This window comes from Anomaloglossus baeobatrachus, chromosome 3 (assembly GCF_048569485.1).
Source record: "Anomaloglossus baeobatrachus isolate aAnoBae1 chromosome 3, aAnoBae1.hap1, whole genome shotgun sequence".
Taxonomy (NCBI): Eukaryota; Metazoa; Chordata; class Amphibia; order Anura; family Aromobatidae; genus Anomaloglossus; species Anomaloglossus baeobatrachus.
This window is the reverse complement of record NC_134355.1, coordinates 136,133,098-136,151,367: the sequence shown is the minus strand read 5'-3', so window position 1 is coordinate 136,151,367 and position 18,270 is coordinate 136,133,098. Positions and strand designations below refer to the sequence as shown.

Here is an 18,270-nt window from a genome sequence, read left to right as displayed (position 1 = left end):
ATATGGACCTAGAAAAGGACTCTACCCAGGCCGGGGGTTCAGTCACAGGTGCAGCAGCAGCCTGAGAGACCACTGGGGGTGAGACTCCAGGCTGTGGCACCGCCAAGTTAGAGCAACCATCACAGTGTGGATAAATGCTCGGCTCAGGCAGCAGGAGCTTACATGCAGTGCATGCAGAATAAAGCTTTGGAGCCTTGCTCCTTGTGTGAGACATGCTGCTGGAGTGGGGGCTTTGCAGAGAATGAACCCCAGGGAGAATATACAGAGGTCCACAACCGGCTCTGGCTTACCAGACCGCTGAGCGCGGTGTTGTGTGCCCTCCAGATCCCGAAGCCCGGTCCCCCAGTGCGCAGCACCTCAGCAGAGATGCAGAATACAGGATGTCCCAGAGCAGAGTGAACTCTGCCTGAGAAATGGCCACTGGAGCGAAGAGAGGGGGCGGGACTAGGGGCGTTCCTATAAAAGAGCGGGAACTGGAGGGCTATAGAGACCTGCAGGGAAGGAGGGACGCCCCAGCAGTGGGGAGTGTCCCTCCCCTGTGTAGAACGGCCGCCGGGAGGAGCCGAACCTGTCCCTCTGAATGAGTGACATGTGAGGGCAGGAAAATGAAACTAGGCCTCCGGCGAAGCCGGGGCCTAAATTTAAGCGGCGAGGCCGACAAGCAGGCACCATCGGCGCGGTTCTCAGGCAAAAGCTAGAGAACCCGCCGGAAAAGTTAAAACAATCACATACAGCATACTCTCCTCTTACAATAAAGAACCGGGACCCCCAACATAAACGTCTCAGGTACTTAGCTGCTGAGACGCAGGGCCATGTCCCTGGGGATGAGTGCTCCGGTCCAACAGAATCCTCAAGGGGCTGTGGATGGAGACCGGACTCCTGCCAGGCATGGAGACCGTGCTGGCTCCCACTTCAAGCCAGAGCCCAGAAGGGATGGTGAAGGAGCGCGGCATGTAAGGCTGCAGCCTTGTAAATCAACCTTAACAACACCGCCGACACAGTAGGGTGAGAAGGGACATGCCGGGAGTCCAGACATGGACCCGCTTTTCTTCAAACTCTTTCCAAAAGTCATACAAATCAGATGAGAATGCATGTGTGGATGTATGCCTCCTGACACAAAGCAATAAACTGGCTAGGACTGGCTACCAGGGGGTGAATAAGCTCAGAGGGAGGAGTTGCACTTTTAAGTGTAGTACTTTGTGTGTCCTCCGGAGGCAGAAGCTAAACACCCATGGTCTGGGTCTCCCAAAGGAACGATAAAGAAGAAGGGAATTTTGTTTACTTACCGTAAATTCCTTTTCTTCTAGCTCCAATTGGGAGACCCAGACAATTGGGGTGTATAGCTATGCCTCCGGAGGCCACACAAAGTATTACACTAAAAGTGTAAAGCCCCTCCCCTTCTGCCTATACACCCCCCGTGCTCCCACGGGCTCCTCAGTTTTGGTGCAAAAGCAAGAAGGAGGAAAAAATTATAAACTGGTTTAATGTAAATTCAATCCGAAGGAATATCGGAGAACTGAAACCATTCAACATGAACAACATGTGTACACAAAAAAATAGGGGCGGGTGCTGGGTCTCCCAATTGGAGCTAGAAGAAAAGGAATTTACGGTAAGTAAACAAAATTCCCTTCTTCTTTGTCGCTCCATTGGGAGACCCAGACAATTGGGACGTCCAAAAGCAGTCCCTGGGTGGGTAAATAATACCTCATAATAGAGCCGTAATGGCTCCGTCCTACAGGTGGGCAACCGCCGCCTGAAGGATTCGCCTACCTAGGATGGCATCTGCCAAAGCATAGGTATGCACCTGATAGTGTTTCGTGAAAGTGTGCAGGCTCGACCAGGTAGCTGCCTGACACACCTGCTGAGCCGTAGCCTGGTGCCGCAAGGCCCAGGACGCTCCCACGGCCCTGGTAGAATGGGCCTTCAGCCCTGAGGGAACCGGAAGCCCCGAGGAACGATAAGCTTCGAGAATTGGTTCCTTGATCCACCGAGCCAGGGTTGATTTGGAAGCTTGTGTCCCTTTACGCTGGCCAGCGACAAGGACAAAGAGTGCATCCGAGCGGCGCAGGGGCGCCGTACGAGAAATGTAGAGTCTGAGTGCTCTCACCAGATCTAACAAGTGCAAATCCTTTTCACATTGGTGAACTGGATGAGGACAAAAAGAGGGTAAGGAGATATCCTGATTGAGATGAAAGGGGGATACCACCTTAGGGAGAAATTCCGGAACCGGACGCAGAACCACCTTGTCCTGGTGAAACACCAGGAAAGGGGCTTTGCATGACAACGCTGCTAGCTCAGACACTCTCTGAAGTGAAGTGACTGCTACTAGGAAAACCACTTTCTGCGAAAGGCGTGCGAGAGAAATATCCCTCATTGGCTCTAACGGTGGTTTCTGAAGAACCATCAGCACCCTGTTCAGATCCCAGGGTTCTAACGGACGCTTGTAAGGAGGGACGATGTGACAAACCCCCTGCAGGAACGTGCGTACCTGTGGAAGTCTGGTCAGGCGCTTCTGAAAAAACACAGAGAGCGCAGAGACTTGTCCCTTAAGGGAGCCGAGCGACAAACGCTTTTCCAATCCGGATTGAAGAAAGGACAGAAAAGTGGGCAAGGCAAATGGCCAGGGAGAAAAACCCTGAGCAGAGCACCACGACAGGAATATTTTCCACGTCCTGTGGTAGATCTTGGCGGACGTTGGTTTCCTAGCCTGTCTCATAGTGGCAATGACCTCTTGAGATAATCCCGAAGACGCTAAGATCCAGGACTCAATGGCCACACAGTCAGGTTGAGGGCCGCAGAATTCAGATGGAAAAACGGCCCTTGAGACAGCAAGTCTGGTCGGTCTGGTAGTGCCCACGGTTGGCCGACCGTGAGATGCCACAGATCCGGGTACCACGACCTCCTCGGCCAGTCTGGAGCGACGAGGATGGCGCGGCGGCAGTCGGCCCTGATCTTGCGTAACACTCTGGGCAACAGTGCCAGAGGAGGAAACACATAAGGGAGTTGAAACTGCGACCAATCCTGAACTAAGGCGTCTGCCGCCAGAGCTCTGTGATCGTGAGATCGTGCCATGAATGCCGTGACCTTGTTGTTGTGCCGGGACGCCATTAGGTCGACGTCCGGCATCCCCCAGCGGCAACAGATCTCCTGAAACACGTCCGGGTGAAGGGACCATTCCCCTGCGTCCATGCCCTGGCGACTGAGAAAGTCTGCTTCCCAGTTTTCCACGCCCGGGATGTGAACTGCGGAGATGGTGGAGGCCGTGGCTTCCACCCACATCAAAATCCGCCGGACTTCCTGGAAGGCTTGCCGACTGCGTGTTCCGCCTTGGTGGTTGATGTAAGCCACCGCTGTGGAGTTGTCCGACTGAATTCGGATCTGCTTGCCTTCCAGCCACTGCTGGAACGCTTTTAGGGCAAGATACACTGCCCTGATCTCCAGAACATTGATCTGAAGTGAGGACTCTTGCTGAGTCCACGTACCCTGAGCCCTGTGGTGGAGAAAGACTGCTCCCCACCCTGACAGACTCGCGTCCGTCGTGACCACCTCCCAGGATGGGGGTAGGAAGGATTTCCCCTTCGATAAAGAAGTGGGAAGAAGCCACCACCGAAGGGAAGCTTTGGTTGCCTGAGAGAGGGAGACGTTCCTGTCGATAGACGTCGGCTTCCTGTCCCATTTGCGTAGGATGTCCCATTGAAGAGGACGCAGGTGAAACTGCGCGAAAGGGACTGCCTCCATTGCTGCCACCATCTTCCCCAGGAAGTGCATGAGGCGCCTCAAGGGGTGTGACTGACCTTGAAGGAGAGATTGCAACCCTGTCTGCAGTGACCGCTGTTTGTTCAGCGGAAGCATCACCATCGCTGAGAGGGTATGAAACTCCATGCCAAGATATGTCAGCGATTGGACCGGTGTCAGATTTGACTTTGGAAAATTGATGATCCACCCGAAACTCTGGAGAGTCTCCAGAGTAGCGTTGAGGCTGTGTTGGCATGCCTCTTGAGAGGGTGCCTTGACCAGCAGATCGTCTAAGTAAGGGATCACCGAGTGACCCTGAGAGTGGAGGACCGCAACTACTGTAGCCATGACCTTGGTGAAAACCCGTGGGGCTGTCGCCAGGCCGAACGGCAGTGCCGCGAACTGAAGGTGTTCGTCTCCTATGGCGAAGCGCAGGCAGCGCTGATGCTCTGGAGCAATCGGTACGTGGAGATAAGCATCTTTGATATCGATCGATGCAAGGAAATCTCCTTGGGACATTGAGGCGATGACGGAGCGGAGGGATTCCATCCGGAACCGCCTGGCCTTTACGTGTTTGTTGAGCAGTTTTAGGTCCAGGACAGGACGGAAAGACCCGTCCTTCTTTGGAACCACAAACAGGTTGGAGTAAAAACCGTGACCCTGTTGCTGAAGAGGAACCGGGACCACCACTCCTTCTGCCTACAGAGTGCCCACCGCCTGCAGAAGAGCATCGGCCCGCTCGGGAGGCGGAGATGTTCTGAAGAATCGAGTCGGAGGACGAGAGCTGAACTCTATCCTGTAACCGTGAGACAGAATGTCTCTCACCCAACGGTCTTTTACCTGTGGCAGCCAGGTGTCGCAAAAGCGGGAGAGCCTGCCACCGACCGAGGATGCGGTGTGAGGAGGCCGTAAGTCATGAGGAAGCCGCCTTGGTAGCGGCACCTCCGGCGGTCTTTTTAGGGCGTGACTTAGACCGCCATGAATCGGCGTTCCTCTGATCCTTCTGAGGCCTTTTGGACGAGGAGAATTGGGACCTGCCCGCACCCCGAAAGGACCGAAACCTCGACTGTCCCCTCCTCTGTTGGGGTATGTTTGGTTTGGCCTGGGGTAAGGATGTTTCCTTTCCCTTGGATTGCTTGATGATTTCATCCAATCTCTCACCAAACAAACGGTCGCCAGAAAATGGCAAACCGGTTAAGCACTTTTTGGAAGCCGAATCTGCCTTCCATTCCCGTAGCCACAAGGCCCTGCGTATTGCCACCGAATTGTCGGCTGCAACCGCCGTACGGCTCGCAGAGTCCAGGACAGCATTAATAGCGTAGGACGCAAATGCCGACGTTTGAGAGGTTATGGACGCCACTTGCGGCGCAGACGTACGTGTGAGTGCGTCAATTTGCGCTTGACCCGCTGAGATAGCTTGGAGTGCCCATACGGCTGCGAATGCTGGAGCAAAAGACGCGCCGATAGCTTCATAGATGGATTTCAACCAGAGCTCCATCTGTCTGTCAGTGGCATCCTTGAGTGAAGCCCCATCTTCAACTGCAACTATGGATCTAGCCGCCAGTCTGGAGATTGGAGGATCCACCTTGGGACACTGAGTCCAGCCCTTGACCACGTCAGGGGGGAAGGGATAACGTGTATCCTTAAGGCGCTTGGAAAAACGCTTATCTGGACAAGCTCGGTGTTTCTGGACTGCCTCTCTGAAGTCAGAGTGATCCAGAAACATACTCGTTGTACGCTTGGGAAACCTGAAACGGAATTTCTCCTGCTGAGAAGCTGACTCCTCTACTGGAGGAGCTGAGGGAGAAATATCCAACATTTGATTGATGGACGCGATAAGATCATTCACTATGGCGTCCCCATCCGGAGTATCAAGATTGAGAGCGGCCTCAGGATCAGAATCCTGATCAGCTACCTCCGCTTCATCATACAGAGAGTCCTCCCGCTGAGACCCTGAACAATGTGATGATGTCGAGGGAATTTCCCAGCGAGCTCGCTTAGGCGGTCTGGGGCTGCGGTCCGTGTCAGAGACCTCACCCTGGGATCTATGAGACACCCCGGGAGGACATTGTTGTTCCAACTGAGGGGAACCAGGGAGCAATGATTCCACAGTGCCCATGGTCTGAGATACCGGTCTGGACTGCAAAGCTTCTAGTATCTTAGCCATAGTCTCAGAAAGTCTTTCAGTAAAAACTGCAAACTCCGTCCCTGTCACCTGGACAGTGTTAGCAGGTGGTTCCTCCTGGGCCACCCTTAGCAGAGGCTCCGGCTGAGTAAGTGCTACAGGAGCCGAGCATTGCACACAATGAGGGTCAGTGGAACCTGCCGGTAGTATAGCCGTACATGCGGCGCAGGCAGCATAGTAAGCCTGTGCTTTGGCACCCTTGCTTCTTGTGGACGCCATGCTGTTGTCTCCCCTGAGCAATCCAGGAGGGTATATAGCCAAAAATCAACCGTGCACCATACAGTGTAAAGTATAGCCTATAATCATATAATCTATAAGTACACTTCTGCACAAGTGGGGCCAGCACCTCAGGTGCTGCTTACCGCCCGCTCAAAGCGGTTGTGTGGTCACCAGAATCCCTGCCTGGGTCTCCCCTCTCCAGCGTCAGAAGAGCTGACAGGAATGGCTGCCGACATCCTGAGGAGAGGAGGGGGCCGTGGGCGTGCCCTAGAAAGTGCGGGAATCTGGTGCCCCACTGTGCACAGTGAGGGGGGTGGAGTATGCAAAGCATGTTCCAGCCCTCAGTGCTGACTTCACGTACAGCGTCCCGCCCTTCCCCTGACTGGCAGGCCTGGGGGCGGGAAAAAAGTGAGACTAGGCCGCAAAAGCCGGGGACTAAAGTTATAAGCGCGGCCGGCGTATAAGCCCGGTCGGCGCGGTAGTCCCCGGCGCACTAACAGTCCCAGCCGCGCCGCAGTGTAAAAATGGCAGCGGCGGTCAGCGCGGTAGTCCCCATAAACTAACACACCCAGCACGCTGCAGTGTGTGATGGCACAAGCGCGGTCAGCGCTGCGGTCCCCGGCGCACTAACACACCCAGCAATGCTGGAGTGTTTCTGTGCGCGGTCCCCACGGGGACACAGAGTACCTTAAAGTAGCAGGGCCTTGTCCCTGACGATACTCGGCTCCTTATCCAGCAGAGTCCCCAGGAGCTGTGGATGGAGCACGGTCTCAGTGCCTGGAGACCGATTAGGATCCCACTTCACCCAGAGCCCTAAAGGGGATGGGGAAGGAAAACAGCATGTGGGCTCCAGCCTCCGTACCCGCAATGGATACCTCAACCTTAACAACACCGCCGACAAGAGTGGGGTGAGAAGGGAGCATGCTGGGGGCCCTGTTATGGGCCCTCTTTTCTTCCATCCGACATAGTCAGCAGCTGCTGCTGACTAAGCTGTGGAGCTATGCGTGCATGTCTGCCTCCTTCGCACAAAGCATGAAAACTGAGGAGCCTGTGGGAGCACGGGGGGTGTATAGGCAGAAGGGGAGGGGCTTTACACTTTTAGTGTAATACTTTGTGTGGCCTCCGGAGGCATAGCTATACACCCCAATTGTCTGGGTCTCCCAATGGAGCGACAAAGAAATATATATATATATTTTATTTTTTTTTCTTTTTGGTGCATCAAATATGAATCTGCATATAAGAATATCAAGAAATGTCTTTCACAGCCAAATGCTAACAAATATTAAAATCAGCTTTGTTTAAAACATGACAGATCAAAAAGAGTAAAAAAAAAACCACAGTCGAAATCGCAACAAACGCTTGTAAATAAAAGCACAGAAAAACATGAGCAACCCAATTTACATAATAGGTGCAAAAACTCTGCAACATTGAAAACTCAACAAAAGCTCATTGCGGGAACGTAGCCTGGCGTCAGCTTGTGGCTCCTGGGAAAACACATGGATTTGTAGTTTACTGAAATATACCTGGTCTTCTGCTATGTGACTTCTGGCAAAAGACGACTCCAAGAGAATATGCAGAGCCTGAAGACAAGCCGTGACATGTTCAACAGGTTCCTCAGGACGCGGTGCACAAAAGAACTGAATGCTGATACCTGATGGGATACATAGGATGTTAATGATCATAAATATGTTTTCCATTGCCAATATTGGTCATTATTTCACTTTTTTTTGCAGTGGTTTTTCCTTTTGTTTTTTTCTTGTAAATGTAGATTTACATCAATTATAAAAATGTATTATTTTTATTTATCATGCATGTTTATATAGCACCATCATATGCCATAGCACTTTAAAGGTTACCTGTCACCACTTTTTTGGCCTATAAGCTGCGGCCACCACCACTACGGTTGGCCTTATGGGCGTCTCCGTTCTCCAGTGCTGGCGCCTCCTCTTTCGGCCATCTTCATCCTCTTTCTGAAGCCTGTGTGCATGACGAGTCTACGTCATACAGACTAGCCGATCCTGCGCAGACGCACTAAAATACTTTGATGTGCCCTGCTCAGGACAGATCAAAGTGCGCCTGCTCAGGACCTGAATGCGGCAAGTGTGTATGACGTCGGACCCATCATGCACCGTGGCTAGAGAAGAAGGAGCACAAAGATGGCCAAAAGAGGTGGTGCCGGCACCGGACAACGGAGACGCCCATAAGGCCCACTGCGCGACTGTTAGGTAAGTATTATAAAGTGTTTTTTATGTTGTTATACCCCCGGCCTGGGCTCTTATATAAAGCATGTTAGAATGCTGTATATAAGAGCCCACTTTTGGTGGCCGCAGCTTATAGGCCAAAAAAAGTGGTGACAGGTTCTCTTTAAAGACATCACTATCACTGTCCCCATTGAGACTCACAATCTATCCGTATGTTTTTGGAGTGTTGGTGGAAGCTGGAGAAGTCGGAAGACACCCACGCAAACATGAGAAAATCACACAAACTCCTTGCAGATGGTGTCCTTGGTAGGATTTGAACCCAGGACCCTCACAAGACTGCAGTGCTAACCACTGAGCCACCGTGCCACCCACAAATTGCACCAATAAACACGATACAGCTCTTAACTTTCATCTTTTTGTTTTCACCCACCTAAAATCAGATGCATTCTATCTTTGTTAATCTCCATAAGTGACTTAGGGCTGGGTGGTGTTCCCGGCGGCTGGTTCAGCGCTATGGTAGGGTTACGTTTCTGAGAGCCGGTCATGGCTGCCTCATCTGTAATCTCTGAATTATTAAAGCCGGTGGAGTTGAGCCAGAGGGTCACAGCATGCAGAATGGGTGCCCAGGAATTACGGTAATGTAGCCTTGCTGTATCAATGGTTTCAGGGGTGTAAAATGCTCCTCCTGTTTATTACCATAAAGAAATTAAGTTACAGCTATGGTATAAAGCAGTAGCCTGAACAAAAGAAAGTAAAGAACAAGACAAAATGATAAAAAAACACACATATATACAAGTTAACAGTAAGGATGTGTGCACACAGTGCAGCTTTCACCACAAATCCGCAGCAAAATCCACAATGAAAACAATTTCACATGCTGCTAATTTGCATATAACCTTACTGTGTTACGATTCTTCATATACCCAATTTATAGAACGGTCTAAGTCCTCACCATGTTTACACTAAATAACAGTGCGTGCATTGTGCTCACCGTCAGGAGGGAGCTGGCTGGCAAACTCCGGTGGTAACGTAAGCAGAGCATAGTCTTTCAACACCGCCAGCCACAACCGACTAAGAGTCGGCAGAGCGGATTCAACCAATGAGATCAGGCTATCTGGCGGAAGTTCATCTGCGGTACCGTAATCATCGTCTTCATCATCATTTGTCTTCATAGATTTGTTAGGCTTACTGTCACCTTCATTTTTAATAGTCATAGCCACAACGTAGACCTAGGATACAGAGTTGAAAGGATAATATCACCATGTCAATTTCAGATCTCTGTGAACGATGTGAGAATTTCCAGCATGCTATTAAAATCCTAAAGTATCCCTCAAGGAGTTTTGGTTACTGTACAACTATATATTACAGTATTATAAAAGGGAATTTGTCAGCAGGTTTTTTCTACCTCATCTGAGAGCAGCATGATGTAGGCAAAGAGATTCTGAATCCAACAATGTATCACTTAGATTACTGGGTGCACCTGTAGACTCAATCTGAATTATTAGCTTTAGTCATGTAGCTGAGCTCAGGGAGCTGTCACCTCCCACACCAGCTCTCTATAGAGATTGTACATGGACACTGAGGTGCCAATTACAAGAAGAGGAGTGCTGGACTGCAGTGCACATTGCCACCTAGACCTAGCAATGATAATCACCAAGTGATAAAGCAGTTAGTTTAAGTAAACAACAGCACAGAGCATGATAAGAGAAGCATAGTTGATATTTGCTTTTTAACCCTTACAGTATGCTGGCTTCAGATTACATAGCAAAAACCTGCTGACAGATTCCCTTTAAAAGTGGTTTGTCCAGGGACTAAAAATTATTTTTTCAAGGGCTCAGACTACTTAAAAAAATAAATGGATAGTAACTTGTCTTCAGAAATCCTTAATGGCTCCTGTTTTGATGCTTACAGGTTCCCCATTGGTCTCAATACAACAGAAATGCCCTCTCAGCCCATCTTTATTTGCAGTGCCTGGCTGAGAGCGCATTTCCAATGTGTATAGGCATGACAGGGACGTAGGGACTAGGTAACTGTTGGAACGGGAAACGTGGTAAATTAATGAGGAGACCTATTATTTCTATGGTTTTTTAGAGCAGTCTATGCCCATTTAAAAATCAAAATAAATAAAATTTCATGACGTGGACATAAAAAAATAACAACAAATTTAATTTAAAGGGTTTGTCCACTACTTTGATACTGAGGACCTATCATTGGGACAGATCATCAATATCAGCTCAGATGGGGTCCAACATCCACCACCACCGATCTAATGTTATAAGCCCCAGTGTTGGCGAAAGTAAACAGTGCATGGAACGCCCATTGCCGAGAACACAGCTCAGCTCCTATATTGCCATATATGTGGACATTATGTATACACATGGGAGAATTAGAGGATTCCTTTTAGGATGCAAATATTCGCTGACCAAACTACCTTACAATGCAACATACAATTATTAGCCAAACAATTTTTTTTTTTTTGCTTTTTGACCATTTTCCCCTAAATATGATCTCCAACATTAAGTTAAAAAATTACTGTGTCTCCAAAAAACGTGAAAAAGAAAAATTCCAAAACACACTGAGGAAATACCAACCTCTGCCCAAGCCTTTAATACGGCTAGTTTCTCCATAGTGATGGCGCTCTCACGGTACAGCTGGCTGGACGACCCTTTTCCGGCCTGTGCTTTATCCAGTGAAGAAACCAATAGGTTATGCACTCTGCGAAGATCATTCAGGTCACTGACCACTTTGCTCCCGATCCAGGCACTACACACCTAACAAAAGAAGCACAACATGCTGCGGTGGTAATTCCCAAAATATCAAGTCCTCCATATACAGCAAACAGAATGCATCTCCATACCTGGCAGGCTTTCGCTATGATGTCTGAGGGAGTGTCTTGTGAAAACGCTGGTCGCAACGCAGCACCCACCTGAGGAGAAGACAATCACTCTTTTAGAGACTGCACTTTTACCACTACTATTTTATGCACTGTAGTTTCTTCAGACTGTAGGCCGGTCACATGCAGCCAGATTTTAAAAGAAAACTACACAATGTGATGAACAGATTGGCCATTTCCAGCAGTCCCATAGACAATAAATACAGTGGATTCCAAGCACATGGATCTACGCTCCATTTACGTCAGAGCTCTGCAGAGCCAAGTTTCAGAACCTCTGAACCTAATGGACAGGGGATAACTTGCCATTTTGGAAATGACCAAGGACTAAGGATGGTTCTTCTCTGAAACGCGTAGATCTACATTGTTTTTTTTATGTATTTTTTATATGACATTTGATGTCTGAATTTTACCCTTTGGATTTTCTATTAAATACATTTGCCTTGTTTGAGCTGGACTCCTTCTATACAGGGTGGTCCAAACGTAGGTGGACAGTATGTGTAATAGGCTTATCAAACATGGTGTAAAGTGAAACTGACTCAGTTGCCCTTAGCAACCAATCAGATTCCACCTTTCATTTTCCAAAGCGTCTGTGAAGAATGAAAAGTGGGATCTGATTGGTTGCTAAGGGCAACTGAGTCACTTTCACTTGACACCATGTTTGATAACCCTATTATACATACTGTTCACCTACTTTTGGACCACCCTGTATATTACAGGGATACACCCGATTGACAAGAGGAATAGAGCAACACACACTTTAGTTCTGCCTTACATTGGCCTGATACTGTTCCAAGATCACATGTCCTGGAAACTCCGGCTCCGGAACAGCAGCAAACTTCTTAATAATATCCTCCAGAGCCTGCAAACCAGCCATCCTCAGCTGATTGCTGTGATCTGTGGCAGCCATGAAAGCCATCCGAATAAGGTCAGAAAGATGCAACACCAAAGAGTCACCTATCAAATAAATCAAAAACAAAAAGGTTTTACTTAGCCTGAAAGGGAATCTGTCAGCAGGCTTTTGCTATGGAATCTGAGAACAATATAATGTGGTGGTAGAGTGCCGGATTCCAGCAACATATCAATTACTGGACTGCCTGGTGCAGTTTTGATAGAATCCTTGTTTTCTCTGCTGTAGATGTAGCAGTGATCGAATTGCTGAGCTAAGTGAGACCCTGCCCACATCACTGACTGGCAGATTCCGGTGTCCACGGGGGAGGGGGGGGGGTAATTGCACAGATTATCTGGACTGTCTTGCATATGACACCCAGTCCTCTAGTTATCTGCTGCTGATAAAACACTGATTATACGGAAACTACAACACATAGCCTAATAAGTGACATTCCTGGAATCAATGTCTCAATGCCTACATTAGTCTGCTCTCACAATTAAATGGCAAAAACCTGCCAACAGATTGCCTTTCATAACCAGAAAATGTCTACAGATTTCTACAGAGGAATACAATACAAGGATAAAGGCTAGGGCTAGGCTACAGGAGAGGCTGGAATAGATGATTTTCTATTTCTGCTATGTATCCTGCAAATAATAATTCTAATGGGATATTGTATATTTGATAGAGCTGCCATAGCAGGTACAAGGGGCACTGATCTGATATTTCCCAGTAATTCCCTCTGATGTATAGAGGACGTGATTCTATTATATACAGCATCTTACACACTGCTGATCCAGCAGTTGACTGTTAGAGACTGTTATTACACACTGAATGTGCTGCTGGAAAACCGGCTACCTCCTCTTGTAGGCTGCAGCTTCTTCTGAGCATGTGCAAAATTTCCGCAGCAGGAGCAGGGAAGAGGACAGTGAAATGAGCTTGTCAATCAACCTAGGTGGAGATCAGATTTGCAGCCTTAATACTAGGGGCTGCTGATAAGTCTTTGGGATCTTTTTTGTTTTTATGGTAACGAATGTAGCCTTATTTGTCTAATATAGCTTTTCAAAATGTTCTGTTTGTTGCTTATGGCAACAGTGTTCTACACACGCAGGAAAACAAAATGACTGACTCTAATGTGATATTCACAGCAACTGAGAGCAAAGGAGTGATAAAATTTTTGTTTCTGCAAGGAAAGTCCACAAAGGGTATTCATGGTGATATGTCGCAGACATTGGGGGATCGATGCCCTTCATATTCCACAGTTAAGAACTGGGTTGTCAAATTGAAAACGGGCCACTTCAGCACCAATGATTAGGAACGTCCTGGACGACCGAGAGAGGTTGTTGTTCCGGAGATCGTCAATGCTGTGCACAACCTCATACTGGAGAATCAACAAATTTCAGCTAAAGCAATAGCAGACATCATGGGGATTTCCCGTGAACGTGTTTGTGTCATTCTCCATGAATATTTGGATATGAGGAAGCGATCTGCAAAGAGGGTCCCCAAATGTTTGACAACAGATCAGAGAAGCATGCGAGTGAAAACTTCCCGTTCCATTTGTCAGCGTTTCCGGACTGATAAGAACTTCCTAGATTGACTGGTCACTATGGATGAGACATATGGATTATTTGTATGACCCTGAAAACAAGGAGCAGTCAAAAGAGTGGAGGCACAGGGGTTCTCCTCGTCCAAAGACATTCAGGGTTCCTACAAGACCACGTTTCCGCTCACACTACACAAGCGACCACAGCAAAACTGGCAGAGCTGGGCTTCCAGCTGGTTGACCACCCACCTTATTCACCAGATCTAGCTCCCTCCGAATATCATCTGTTTCCAAACCTGAAGAAACACCTCAAGGTACCAAATGTCACACCATTTCTGATGCCATGGCTGCTACGGATGCCTGGTTTGAGACACAGCTGAAATCCTTTTTCCTAGGCTTACACAACTTAGAATACTGATGTAAGAAGTGTGTTGACATCAGTGGAGAGTATGTGGAATAAATGTAAAGTTTCATCATCCTATCTCGTTTCCCTCTGGGTAAAGCCGAAGACTTATCAGCAGCCCCTCATACATGTGAACTCAAAATATCTGGCAATGTATTGCTGGACTCCAAATATCCTAAGTGTTTACAAAGGATTATAGCGTCATTCTGGGATGGATTTGCAAAGTAAGTACACCATCCTGATCAGGGCTCGGTTATCGAATTCTAGAATGCATATAAATTGTATTTTCTGGTGACAGATCCGCTTTGATTTTAAAAATAAATAAAAGAATCATAAAATGCAGTCTTACTTTTGGGATTTTTCATTCTTAAGGTGCGAGCAGCAGCTAAATCAAAGTGTGGTTTGTTAGCATTTTCACAAAGCATGATAATCCGGCAAAGACAATCCGCTGCAAATACGCGGGTGGCCCAACGAGGGGCTACAAATGGTTTGGATTTATCATCTTCTCCCAGTGTGGTGAACATAGTGTCATCATCCATTTCATCCTTTTTTTCAGTCTCCTCATCTCTTCCACCAGCTACCAAGCTGGCAGTGCCCACATCTAGGATGAAAAACAGCGACAATGTTGAGACAAATGTGAAAAAAAGGCTCAGATCTAAGTAAAAAGAAAAAAATCAACACAAAGAATGCAAAGTATAAGACAACCACAAGAGGTCTTACAGGTTTCTCAAATAAAAAGATGAAATAAAACACTGAAATTCTATGCAATAATGAGTCATCATCGCTGTATGAAGGCAATCGCCTGAAAGCCAGACTCAATGCATAACACAAAGACACATACGTACCGCTCGTAGCTGCCAGCACATCCTTGCACAGCAGCAACCAATGAGACAATTTGTCCACTGCCAAAGAAGACAGCATGTGACCCAACGTGTCGTGAATGTCTGAGCACAGTTTGCGGTCCGTTTCCCGATCCAGCATTCCAAACAATACTCCTTCCAAACCCGTGTCTGTTATGTTGATATCTGTGAAGAAATACAGGATCGAAGTGGGCTCTAAACAATGGCAGCATGACCGGTCCTAAAGGGGTTGCTCAAAAACAAAGTTCATTTTAATCAATAGATCTTGGAATAATAATAATTTCCACAATTGGATGTGATTAAAAAAAAATGTTCCTGTGCTGAGATAATCTTATAATGTCTCTCTGCTGTGTACTGTGTAATGGCTGTGTCTGACTGTACAGAGACATGGTCTGATCATACCCTATCTCCTGGGCTGGGGAGGAAGGATAAGTGACTATACAGTCAGTATGGTATCACAGCTGATTTTTTTTTTCCTTTTCTGTGAGGTAATACATTTCCCTGCCTGTTTTATCAGAGGAGTAAGTGTTTCTGCCTTGTCTCCAGCCCTCTTAGCTCAAGTCAGTGACATATGAGCTTAGCGGCAGCCGGAGTTCTTAACTCACTCACTTGTTTTATGATGAGCGGAGACACTCACTCCTGATATCAGTTTATATTTCGATGGATTTGCACAGATTATAGACAAGATTAAAAGGTAGAAAACGTTTTAAAATAACTCAACTCTTCTTTGCAGCTATAAGACCCCTCACTGGCAGCCAGACTGGTTTGTCATGTCTCCGCAAGGAGAATAGTCTTCCCTGTGGTCCCCACTATAGCTTCTCATAAGCCAGATCAGAGCCCATACGTTGCACTGAGGAGGGGCAATCACCCCGAAACACCGTGTCTGCAAATTGGGGTTCTGATCTGGTATAAATCCTAAGTCATATGAAAAGGCTTGTTAAAATGCCACCTTTGACTTTTAGGATGGCTACTTCCAATAGGTGGCGCTAGAGTTTGTCTCCTTCCTGGAGAGACATTTTCAACTCTTCTTGGATTTTTTTTTTTTTTCCAGAGAGAAATCTGGCATTTTAACAGGGGTGTGTAGACTTTTTATATCCACTGTATAATTGTGACCATAAAATACAACATTGTAATAAGTCCTCATTCAGTCTTCCGTGATTCACATACTTGTACTGTGTTTTACAGTCTATGCGACTGTTGACACATTCATTAATTTTCATTTGCAGGCAGAGTGTCCACAAAAAAAAAAAAACAACAAATGGGGACCTGTCAGATCAATAGTCCCTCATTTAAGTTTACCGGTCCACAAAAAAATTCCGACAGCTCACTATTTGCATCCTACTGCTGTCCGTTTTTCACTGGCTAATAGGAGAACCTTGAGAAATCTACATTAGTTTTCTTTTTTGCATACGAGAAAAACTGATGAAACCCCGATGGTAAAAATTGAGACAAATCTGACAAAACTACCGTATAATGAAATGTGATAACAACCACTGATGACTTGTTGAATTTTGTTTAATGCATTTTGTTCGTGACACTGGTTTACAGTCATATGAAAAAGTTTGGGCACCCCTATTAATGTTAACCTTTTTTCTTTATAACACTTTGGGTTTTTGCAACAGCTATTTCAGTTTCATATATCTAATAACTGATGGACTCAGTAATATTTCTGGATTGAAATGAGGTTTATTGTACTAACAGAAAATGTGCAATCCGCATTTAAACTAAATCTGACCGATGCAAAAGTATGGGCACCTCAACATAAAAGTGACATTAATATTTTGTAGATCCTCCTTTGACCATTCCTGTTTACAAAACAATTCCAGTTCAGTTAAGTTTGATAGTCGCCGAGCATGGACAGCACGCTTCAAATCATCCCACAGATTTTCAATGATATTCAGGTCTGGGGACTGGGATGGCCACTCCAGAACATTGTAATTGGTCCTCTGCATGAATGCCTGAGTAGATTTGGAGCGGTGCTTTGGATCATTGTCTTGCTGAAATATCCATCCCCTGCGTAACTTCAACTTCGTCACTGATTCTTGCACATTATTGTCAAGAATCTGCTGATACTGAGTTGAATCCATGCGACCCTCAACTTTAACAAGATTCCCGGTGCCGGCATTGGCCACACAGCCCCAAAGCATGATGTAACCTCCACCAAATTTTACTGTGGGTAGCAAGTGCTTTTCTTGGAATGCCGTGTTTGTTTGCCTCCATGCATAACGCCTTTTTGTATGACCAAACAACTCAATCTTTGTTTCATCAGTCCACAGGACCTTCTTCCAAAATGTACCTGGCTTGTCCAAATGTGCTTTTGCATACCTCAGGCGACTTGTTGTGGCGTGCTTGCAGAAACTGCTTCTTTCGCATCACTCTCCCATACAGCTTCTCCTTGTGCAACGTGCGCTGTATTCTTGACTGATGCACAGTGACACCATCTGCAGCAAGATGAAGCTGCAGGTCTTTGGAGGTGGTCTGTGGATTGTCCTTGACTGTTCTCACCATTCTTCTTCTCTGCCTTTCTGATATTTTTCTTGGCCTGCCACTTCTGGGCTTAACAAGAACTGTACCTGTGTTCTTCCATTTCCTTACTATGTTCCTCACAGTAAAAACTGACAGTTTAAATCTCTGAGACGATTTTTTGTATCCTTCCCCTGAACAACTATGTTGAATAATCTTTGTTTTCAGATCATTTGAGAGTTTTTGAGGAGCCCATGATGCCACTCTTCATAGGAGATTCAAATAGGAGAGCAACTTGCAAGTGGCCACCTTAAATACCTTTTCTCATGATTGGATACACCTGCCTATGAAGTTCAAAGCTCAATGAGGTTACAAAACCAATTTAGTGCTTTAGTAAGTCAGTAAAAAAGTAGTTAGGAGGGTTCAAATCAAGAAATTGATAAGGGTGCCCATACTTTTGCACCGGTCAAATTTTGATTAAATGCAGATTGCACATTTTCTGTTAGTACAATAAACCTCATTTCAATCCAGAAATATTACTGAGTCAATCAGTTATTAGATATATGAAACAAATAGATGTTGGAAAAACCCAAATTGTTATAAACATAAAAAGGTGAACATTAATACGGGTGCCCAAACTTTTTCATATGACTATGTCTTATTGTAAATATTCCTATGATGTCAATGGTACATCATTTTGTATAGTTTATACAAATTGATAAAAAGTAGTAACTTTGTGCGGGATTGTCCACAGCTGAACTCTCATACATATATTTTACTGAGACATTTTGATATGTGACTGAACTTGCCATATGCTGTAATCAGAAATAACTTGGAACATTTGTTGTGTAATTTGTTAAGAGACAGTTGTCAATAAAATAA

General features: G+C 46.6%; 1 protein-coding gene across 1 annotated transcript in view; it reads right to left on the bottom strand.

Annotated features, from left to right (window-relative positions):
* Positions 1-18,270, bottom strand: part of HEATR5B (HEAT repeat containing 5B) — a 178,140-nt gene that overhangs the window by 30,895 nt on the left and 128,975 nt on the right. Inside the window, exons 23-30 of the mRNA XM_075339495.1 lie at positions 14,911-15,090; positions 14,415-14,666; positions 12,006-12,187; positions 11,198-11,266; positions 10,932-11,111; positions 9,332-9,569; positions 8,771-9,025; positions 7,663-7,790 (exon numbers count right to left, since the gene is read on the bottom strand). Coding sequence (XP_075195610.1) covers positions 7,663-7,790; positions 8,771-9,025; positions 9,332-9,569; positions 10,932-11,111; positions 11,198-11,266; positions 12,006-12,187; positions 14,415-14,666; positions 14,911-15,090 — 1,484 coding nt within the window. The remainder of the gene's footprint in view (positions 1-7,662; positions 7,791-8,770; positions 9,026-9,331; positions 9,570-10,931; positions 11,112-11,197; positions 11,267-12,005; positions 12,188-14,414; positions 14,667-14,910; positions 15,091-18,270) is intronic.